Source organism: Megalobrama amblycephala, linkage group LG23, assembly GCF_018812025.1.
Source record: "Megalobrama amblycephala isolate DHTTF-2021 linkage group LG23, ASM1881202v1, whole genome shotgun sequence".
In the NCBI taxonomy this organism is placed as follows: domain Eukaryota; kingdom Metazoa; phylum Chordata; class Actinopteri; order Cypriniformes; family Xenocyprididae; genus Megalobrama; species Megalobrama amblycephala.
This window is the reverse complement of record NC_063066.1, coordinates 2850823-2861230: the sequence shown is the minus strand read 5'-3', so window position 1 is coordinate 2861230 and position 10408 is coordinate 2850823. Positions and strand designations below refer to the sequence as shown.

The following is a 10408-nucleotide window of genomic DNA, read 5'->3' as shown; positions in this document are numbered from 1 at the left end:
AAAAGGAAATTCACACTTGTACAGTAGAGGGCGCAGCTCAAACAAACCTTTCAGCTGTGCAAGAAAGTTCAACGCTTATTTCAGCAATTGAAACTAAAAATGAAATGTGATGTTTAACTAGTCATTTTTGCTTAGTATGGTTGAATTGCATCATTGATGGTCAGCAGCCAAGACATTGGCACTGATTTTATTCATTTTGAGGAATACTGAATCTGCTTTTGTGCAAGTGAGATGCTCATAACTCCTCTGCGCTTACTCACGATTCTCTCAACATGGGGACAGAAGAGCTGTCAGTCAATAAATGGGAAAACAAAGTGACTTTCATTATGTTTTTGAAAAAGTAACTCAGATATTTTGTTGTGAATTCAAAAATAATGCATTACTTGTTACCTGAAAAAGTAATCCGATTACGTAACTCACGTTACTTGTAATGCGTTAACGCCAACCCTTCCAAAAATTAACCATGGTTTTATCATAGTAAATGTAGCAAAACCATGGTTAATTTGTGGTTACCGCGAAATAACTACAAAAAAACATGCTTTTTTGGTTTTAAAACCATGGTTATTTTTCATAAGGGCAACACTGGTAAACTAGTAATTCCAACTGAAGACTTTCTGACGAACGTTGCCGTAAAACTATAAGGAAAATTCTGTAAGATAATGGTTTAAGAGATATAAGCTTCATTAAGCTTTAATAATTTAATTTAGATACATTTTCATTATTGTTGACAATCATTACACAATATATATATTTACAGGTCATTATGAAATATCATTATAATTTACAGGATTTTATACAAAATTGCCTGACAGATGCCTTGATTGTATGATCCAGATCCTTTACATATTGTTAGTGAACTGAAGTGATAGTTACCGTAAATTTCAGAGTAGCAATATGATCGGTTTCTTGATTAAAGTCAACTGGTACACACTTTGAGGCCTTTGAAAAAGATTCAGATCCTTTTTGCCCAATTTTTAAGCAGCAAGATTTTTTTCTTCAACCAAAGTCTTCAACATTAAGAAATCTAATACACCAAAAAATACGTTTAAATAATGAACCATAACATTAACATCTGATATTATAACTATTGAATCAGAAAGTTTCTTTTTTTTTACCATGATGTAATATCAGCTACTAGTTTTCAACTTATATCTATCGATAGTGTTAATGGTTTACAGATATATTGCGTCTTTCTTCGCCTCCATCCGATACACCTATGTATCGGAAAACACTTGAGAGATGTCAAACAGCCGTTCCCCCTCCCCAGCGGCTCACCACACAAAGTTTATACAGTGTAGAGATGAGGACTGTTTAGCATTTACACGGCCATGGTACTGTTGACACAGCCGGAGTGGACAGTGAATCCAACCACCAGGGTAATGGTCCATGTCAGTCCGTCCTTTCCACAGGTTCACACATGTCCTTCGTCGTGGCCCAGCCTGTACGTATTTCCCCTGCATCAGATAAAACCTTCGTTTTAATAGGGCTGAGTTTCCTTGTTGGCCCAACATCAAAAACAAGAAGAAGAAGAAGAAGAAGAAGAAAAAAAAAACACAATAGTAAAAGGACCTGTTTTTGAAAATACCCTGTATGGCTTCCTGACAGCGTCTTTGCATTGCATCCTGCAAACTCATTTGAAAGAACAGAAGAACCTTTAAAGTGTCAAATGAAAATGCATTGTGCTCCAGCTCTCTGCAAGAGATAAAGAAAACAAACCAAAGCATGCTTTTAAAAGATATCTGATATACAGCTTAACTATAGGAAAATAGACTTTCAAGACCGACTCCGTTTGTAAAGCTTTCTTGGATGCAGTTGGCTACGAAGTAAACATATACTAACCAAAAAACAAATCCCTAAAATATATGCAAAGACAAGCATAAATATTTGATCCACAGAGTAATCTACATATGACAAATATAAGTGGTATATCGAAACTCTGGAACAAGCCCTGTACTGCATGTTTTTTCTCCAGTTACGCCGCCGATGCGTTTCCTCAATGTTTATGTCCAAAAAAATCGAAAGAGAGTCCATCCTGATTTTTTTTTTTTTTTACTTTGACTGTCTTTCCTTAGTCTTTCCACTATATATTTGAAATAAATCAGCAAAAGGTGTATTGTTTTATTCTCTTTTTTTACTCTTCTTTGTTTTCTTTTTTGGTCCGTTTCGCTCGCCGGATCTTTTTAATGCACGTAGTAAAGCCAGTAAACTACGTTGAAGAAGGAAAACACGGTGGGGAAGATCATTCTCGACCACTTGTCGATGGAGTTGACATCGGACAGGTCTGGGATGTTGACCTTGAGCTGGGAAGCCCGTCTCCTGAGCCTGCTCTTCTTCTGGGTGGCGTGGCGCTCCAGGGCGCTGTGGCCGTAGTTTTGCCGTGCCATGGCCGCCCGGCGGTACTGCAGGGTGGAGCTGTCGTAAGCTAGCATGGTGTTGCGTGGGTCACCCAGACCCCTGGACAGATCGGACGGCCCCATTTCGTTCTTCATTTCCACCGTGGTCAGCCGGATATCATCGGCGGTCATCTGCGGAGAGAAGAAACATCGTAGCGTCAGGTCTAAACACGAAGTCTGAGCCCTTCATAAGTCAACGCTGCAATTATGTGCAAAACCAGCATTGTTCTGAGATCTGTGGGTAAGACAGAGTTTTGAAACTCTCTTGAAGTTACTGGAAGCCGTCTTTCTTTTAAATCACAGACCGCAGGCTAATGCTGCTTTTCCATAAGTTGGAATGATGTACAATGATGGATATCATGAACTAGATGTTGAAAAGAAGTGGACTGTCCCTTTAAAACGAGGATGAATGCAGTACAACCATAGTTTTGAGTAGTTACACTGCACTCATAGCGTAAAGCTTTTCAGGCAATAACATCCAGAGTTATTTCCGAATTTCAACCATAGCATGGTTAAAATTCTGTCTGCGTATAAATAAAATGCAAATAAAAACATGAAGGCAAAAGTCTAGATCAACAGGTTGCAGAGATGGAGGTAAGGAAAGGCCGGGGCAATGAAAGCGTTCCTGTGTGGTGTTGTTGTTGTTATCGTTACATCTTTCCTATTCTCATAAAATGAGAATATATATATATATTAAGGTTTTAGGTTAACAAGCGTACGCCGCTCGAAATGCTACGCTCGCCGATCAAACAGGAATGGGCGTCTGGGAAAAAGAAGGCTCGGGTGCAAACAGTAACTGAAAAAAGGGTAATGGTGGAAATGATGATGGGCTTACCATCATTACTCTAAAGGAATAACAGAAAGTCATCCAAAGAAATAATAAGAATAATCAAACAGAAAGAGCTTGGGTGTGTTTACTTCTGCTTGGTTATCGATGCAGAGCCATTGCATTTTTTTTGACTTCAGGTCAAATATTCAGTACCTTAAGTCTTTGATCGCCTAGTCCTAATGCTGCATCCTCCGCAAAGATCGGATCCCACATCGAGTCATACCCGTCAATTTCCCTCTGTTTCATTCTGGCATAGAGAGCATCGTCTCTCTGAACTACACTTCCCACCAACCACTGCAAGCATACAAAATCAGCACTGTTACAGAGGTCGGCCGCACTCAGGAGAGAGAGACACAACTCTTTCAATGAGATTAGAAGGAAAGCCCTAGAGGCTCCGCCAGCCACGAGCTCGAGTCTGTTGTTTACAGCTAACAAAAGTCTGCGCCGATCTCCCGGATATTTCATCACATGTTTCTGAGGGTAAAAGCCCATTAGCTTGTGGTTGGTGAACAAGCTTATGCCAGTGGAAAAAAATAATACAGCTATACATCTCCAAAGACCACTGACCCTGAAAGGACAACATATTACCTCAGAGAACTGACCACCTACTGACCAGAGGCCTTTGTCAACAAACCCTAATGATGCACGGCGTGTGTGTGCGCGGTCAGCTCGGCAGTACCTTGTTGGGGTCGGGCCTGAGTTTCTCATTGTTGGCCGTGGCGGCTTTTTCCGCCGCCTTCTTCTGCCGCTGAGGGCCTCTCCCGAAGAAGATATAATTGACGAAGGCGTACTCCAGCAGCGCCAGGAACACAAAGACAAAGCAGCCCATCAGGTACATGTCTATGGCTTTCACATAGGGAATCTTGGGAAGGGTCTCTCGCAAGTGAGTATTAATGGTGGTCATGGTCAGCACGGTGGTGATACCTGGAGTTCAAAGAAAAGTGTTCAAGGATAATTAAGCACAGTACTGTGAAGCTCAAGTCAATTGCAGCTTTATATAACAAGAAAACTCTGAGACGTAATTATCCAGCAAGTGCTGAGTAGGAGCTGCCAACTAAGCAATTACAGAGGTTATTCATGTGTCATCTTCAAGCTTGAAACCATTATGAAAACTTTGACAACAATAAACTTGAACACAATGTGCTAATGCAAATGCAAACAGAAATGATGTGCTGCAAGCTGTAGCACTTCCAGAGAGAGGCGTTGAGAGATACCTAGGCCGGGTTTACACCTGGTATCAAGAAGCGTTTTGGTTGATCGGATCACGAGTGGACGACGCTAAACACGGGTGTAAACGGGGTCTAAAACGTTTTGAGCATCCAGAGGTAGTCGAAAATACATTCGACAGATTGCTTTCGTAGTGGAGACGCTCATGTGATCAAATTAGGGCTGCACGATACGAAAAATAACATTGAACTTGAATGCGATTATCGCTTAAACGCGATTCTTAGTGCGATTATGAAATCGCAAAGGCTGCGATTGTTTTTATGCACGGTTTGTCAATGAAGTATGGCTCCAAATGCTAAGAGTCGCTTATAATGTACATGTGAATGTACTTTCCTGTAGCTCAGTAGTTAGAGCATGGCACTAGCAATGCCAAGGTCATGGGTTCGATCCCAGGGATTGCACATACTCAGATACAAATGTATATTATACTGCAATGTAAGTCGCTTTGGATAAAAGCGTCTGCCAAATGCATAAATGTAAATGTAAGAGCACCCTCTGGCTTTCAGATGGAGAAGCATTTACTACTGATCACAGAGCCGTACAGCTCTGACAAGCCATGCATTAAATAATCGCAGCCTTTGCCTTATCGCGATAAATCGTGCAGCCCTAGATCAAATGCTTTAGAACAGCCACAAAAGACTGCCTAATAGTCATATGGGATTCAAACTTTGTCAGCTGAAGACCCAAGTTTGGTTTGAAGATGAAAAATGTACCAAGCACAATGTTCTCTCACCATTCCTGATTTCTAACACACACACTCACTGCGTTCGGCTGGTCTTGTGGCTGTCAGAGCAGAAATGAAAGCTGATGCTCTTTGAGTGTTTTTCCGTTGTCTCCGGTCACGTTCAAGCTTATTTCATCCATTAGATTGAAAGATCTGAAAAAACCCATACATTTACCTGCCCATAGACCCTCCCCTCGAAGAAATCAGGACAGAAGTGGTTGAAAGTGGATGGATTAAAACACCAGGTGTAAACGGGAATGTGTTTCCCTCGTCTACTTGTGATCCGATCGACCAAAACGCATCTTAATACCTGGTGGAAACAGGGCCTAGAGATGTGTTTAGTGGCACTATTCATATCCTACACAGGGTTATGGATTTCAACAAAGGATGATTTCAGGTAGCACGAACGTTACATGACAAAGATTAATACTGGAGATTAGGGGTTTGTTCAATCTTGTTTCAATTTCGGCACGCAACTCGCCTTGCAAATATTTTGCTACATTAGTGATTCCTCAAAACATGCGACTTAAAATATTCGCCTGGTAGATTCTTTGAAGAATAGAAAGTTAAAATTAGTCATGCATGACATATTGGCCACCATATCAGTCAGCCTGATAAGAAAATTTGGCCGATGTATTAAAGCCGATAAATAATGGATTATTTCCATCAACTTAGACACTTCAGATGCACACCGTTCATCAAGATTGCTTGAAATATGATTGAAATCACTGTATCAAAAATGAAAATACAGTTAAGTGCAACATGTACAGTATGTCATATAGACTACATAATATTATAATGAGAACATAATAATTGTGTGTTTGGGACATGGATTTTAATGGTGAGACTTTTGTTTTTGTAATCAGGCTCTCAAATATTTTTATAAAAATTTTAATTTACATTTATCAGCCAATATATCGGTTATTGGCTTTCATATATAAAGAATTATCGGTTATCGGTATCGGCCAAAATTTTCATATCGGTGCATCCCTAGTTAAAATGAACAGCATTGAATGAAAATCTATATTTTTTTTGTAACATTATAAATACTTTACTGTTAATTAAATGCATCCTTGCTGAATAAAATGATTGTTTAGTTTAGGGTCCATTTCTCACTATTAACTATGACTTTTGCCTCAATAAACTCTTATTTACTGCTCATTAATAGTTGTTAAGTTTAGGTATTGGGTAGGATTATGGGATGTAGAAAATAGTCATGCAGAATAAGGCATTAATATCTGCTTTGTAAGTATCAGCCAATATCCTATTAATATACATGCTAATAAGCAACTAGTTAATAGTGAGAATTGGACCCTAAACTAAAGTGTTGCCAAAAAAATCTTACAGTCCCAGAACCGTTGAACAGTAGGGTCTCTAGAGAGACTTGAGAGTGGGCTCTTTTGACTTGAGCAAGCAAGAAACTGCCTAGCAACCAGTTAAAACAGCTTACCAAACACCCAGAACACAGCACAGCAATGCTAAAAAACACATAGACTCCTATATCGCGATGGCGACTTTTGCAAAGGCAAGCACCAAGAACATTTTCTTGAAAATGTCAAAATCTAGTTATATGATGGATTTTTGCCTCTAAGCTCACCTCTAACCATGTGCCAAATTAGTCAAAAACAATTCATCAGCATTTCCCCCATATTCCCAAATGTTTAATTTGTTCAGCATCATCTCTGTTTCACACACATTAAGCTTTAGAAAACATGTTCACTGAAGAAATCTCAAGCAATTCATTTCGAAGCCACGTAGAGAGAGAGAGAGGGAGCTGTCAAGTCTGTAATAGAGAAGCTGTATTTCTGTTTAAACAATACAGCAGGGTTGAGACATGTGTTTCCTTGTCACATGCCCCTCACTGCAGACCGATTAATTCTGACAAGTTCACCCAAACACAAAAGGCCCAGCCTTTCTATCATCAGTGATCTATTCTCGCCGTCTCCCCCCCCAGTATCAATGTCAGGAGAAGCCATTTTGTCATAATGGCAGGAACATGGCCCTGGACATAAAACACGTCAGTAAAGACCGACCGGAGGAAAGTTTGTCAGCTTAATCAGCAGTAATACATCAGCGCAGATCAGGAGAGGCTACAGAGCGCTCCTAATAGAGTTTGGAGCAGGAGGGAGGGGAGCTCTGGCAGCGCAGCATCTTCATTGGAGTGAGGCAGATTTAAGACCCACTTGAGTCCAAGCATCATACAATTTCATTTGCAATTTGAGCTTCCTCTTTTGGAGCACGGGCAGGTACTGAAGGAAAGCACAACCGCAACATCTCACTAGTTTCTTCTAGACAGTAATGAGAGAACATGGAGATCAAAAAAGACCCTAGTAGTCTCAAGTGTCTCCTATAAAGCAGTGTTTCCCAACCTTTTTTCAGTCACTAGTGTTTTCACTATACTTGAATTTATAACTTCGATACGATACCTTGAAAAGTATCGTTATTGGATAATTTTTTGTCCATCCATTGAAAGTGTAGTCAATCAATAATTTTGTATTTGTGTCTCAATGTATTTGTGTTTTTACAATGGGGTAATTTTGTTGCAATCGCACAAGACAGCTTGATTTCAAACTTTGAATTGAATAAAAAAAGTAAGCAAAACAGTCAGGAATAAAATAAGTACAACTAAGCATTTGTTACAAACTAACAAATTACTAAAGATAGCACAAATAAATACAATAGAACAAAGATACAAATGAAATAAATTGATTTAAGTTTTTCAGGTAGGTCTAACAGTAGTAGGGCTATTCAGGTAAGAAATGTTACAAAACTTAATTAAATGTAAAATAACCTTAGATAGCGTTCACTGTAAAAATACAGATAACAAACGTTATTCAGTCTAGAGCAGTGAGTGATTTCTCTTTGTCTTTTGTTGTTTAATTAACATTTAAAACATGGACAGCAGCAGGTTTATTAGGCTGCTGTCACTTTAAGAGCTGACGCACGGATCCAATATAATGTTACACGTGCGTTTTCTTTCTCAACTGTTTACGTTCACTTAGGATTGTGTTTATATGAATACTTGGCAAGATGGACATTCTGACAATATTTTTGTGTATTTAAGTGCAACAAGCCGTGAAAAAGAAATCGATTTTTATTGATTGATGGTATATATGAAATGCCCTAGTTGGGAAACACTGCTGTAGAGCTTCACAGAAGAGATAATGTCTCAAACTGTACTCAGATGTGCCACAATACCAAAGTCTTTCAAAGACATTTTTTTCTATAGTCTTCTCAACAAATATTGGGAGAAACATTGATTCTTCAGGACCAACGTAGGTCTAGGTCTCTTGAGCAATGAAAGAACAACCTCTGAGCAATTCTCTTGATGTGTTAAGGTCACCTTGATTTTGCCAAGACATGTTTCTGTATCCAGGGGCGTTTCCTCCGAGGAGGCAAGGGAGGCAGTGCCTCCTCAAAAAAACTGGATGTGAAAATCAATATTACAAAAACAAAACAACGCAATATGACATAAGTCACTTGTTTTTATAAAGTAACATTGTCCAACAGCGACACCAGCAGGTGAAGTTACAGAGGGAGGCTTGCCTCCTCTGAGCCCATTGAGTTATAACAGACCCCCTAAAGTGTGTGCGGCGAGTTTGATGGGGGGTAATTGAGAATGAATGGGGGAAAGTCACGTGAGAGGAGGCAATGCCTCCATTGCGATATGATTGGATATATCAATTGGTTTGTGCGATAAATCCCCCTTTTTTTTTCGTGCACGTTGTCGAGTTCACACTGCGAGCCTTAATGCTCAATTTTTGCTCAGATCTGATTTTTTTTGTATAGCTGTTCACATTGTTGTTATAAATGTGGCCAATATCAGATTTCCAGTGTGAACAGATCATGGTTCTGAACTGCATGCGCAAAAGAACAATACAAGCAGGGTTGCCAGGTTTTTACCATAAAATCCACTCAACTGCTTCTCAAAACTAGCCCAATCACGTTATGTGGGGTATCCCGGTAAAAATTGCATCCTGGGGGTTAAATAACACATTAGTGCGGTCACTTCAACCCATGAGGTTGCAAAACAACCTGTGGCAAAAGTGAAAAAGTAACCCAATTCTGCGGGAAAATCGCAGACTTGGCAACACACAGAGTAATTACGGAGAAGTAAATATGGAGGGCACTGAAGTAAGCTATTACGCATTTATTTATAGTGTGATGTGCCACGGAAGCCAGCGGATTTATGTGCAGGCAATATGAAAAATAAAGACAATGATGTGATAAAAGAGAGCAGAGTTTTGAAACTTTTATGAAATGAGCCCTCATGTTTTGCTTGTATTATAGAGCTGTCGAGTTCTGACACATCACTGTCATTATACTGACTGTGTTTCGCAACTGTCTTGATAACGTTGGGTATGTAAAATCTTTGAATCGACTCCCATGAGTGCAGAATCATGACAAATGTTGACGTAAAAATCGCACGAATTCCGATTTAACTGTTCACACTGTGGTCGCATTACAAAACATCTGACCTGTATCGGATTTAGTACCACATATGGAACTGGCACAAATCGGAACTGAAAAGATCAGATTCGATGTGGTTTGTACTGTTCACACCATCATGAGTCACATGTGGGCAAAAAAATCAGATTTGGGCCACATTCACCGGCCTCCTCATTTTAAAACAGCACCGCACTCCACTGTCAGCATCTTTTGTCGATCCTGGAACAACATTCTTGCCTACATGATAAACTGCAGAAGAAGGCCTGATGCGCAGGGCACAGTAAATTCAAAACTTGTACAGGATTTCCGGGAGCCTAGTGTGTTGAAATGGTTCGCCAAGAAACAAAACAGTGCTCACAAGCAATTTAGGTAATTGAAATACACACAGGCTTTGTGAGGACTGTTTTGTTTCTTGGCGAACCATTTCAACACACTAGGCTCCCGGAAATCCTGTACAAGTTTTGAATTTACTGTGCCCTGCGCATCAGGCCTTCGTCTACAGTTTATCATGTAGGCAAGAATGTTGTTCCAGGAGAGATGTGCTCCAAACAGACACGTCTGATGGCTTTTGACAACATGAACACTGTTGAAATAATCAGTGCTGATTTGTGTTAGGTGGTTTAAGAACAAACTTCACAGACATTAACTAATTTCTGCGCCATTATTTGCTTCAAAGTCACCATGAAATCAAAATTGACAATTCTTATTTTTGCATGGATGTTGCAGTATTTATTATGAATGATTTAATAACTTCCCCTCCCTCTTGCAGCGACAGCTCTACTCTTC

General features: G+C 39.7%; 1 protein-coding gene across 3 annotated transcripts in view; it reads right to left on the bottom strand.

Annotated features, from left to right (window-relative positions):
* Positions 1–663: 663 nt before the first annotated feature.
* gabrb2a (gamma-aminobutyric acid type A receptor subunit beta2a) overlaps positions 664–10408 on the bottom strand; it is a 56462-nt gene continuing 46717 nt past the window's right edge. For 2 of the 3 annotated variants that reach the window (XM_048176935.1, XM_048176934.1), the window contains exons 8-10: positions 3902–4146; positions 3376–3516; positions 664–2525 (exon numbers count right to left, since the gene is read on the bottom strand). In XM_048176935.1, the coding sequence (XP_048032892.1) occupies positions 2181–2525; positions 3376–3516; positions 3902–4146 (731 nt within the window). In that variant the 3' untranslated portion in view covers positions 664–2180. The remainder of the gene's footprint in view (positions 2526–3375; positions 3517–3901; positions 4147–10408) is intronic. The other variant, XM_048176936.1, reaches the window with a different exon arrangement.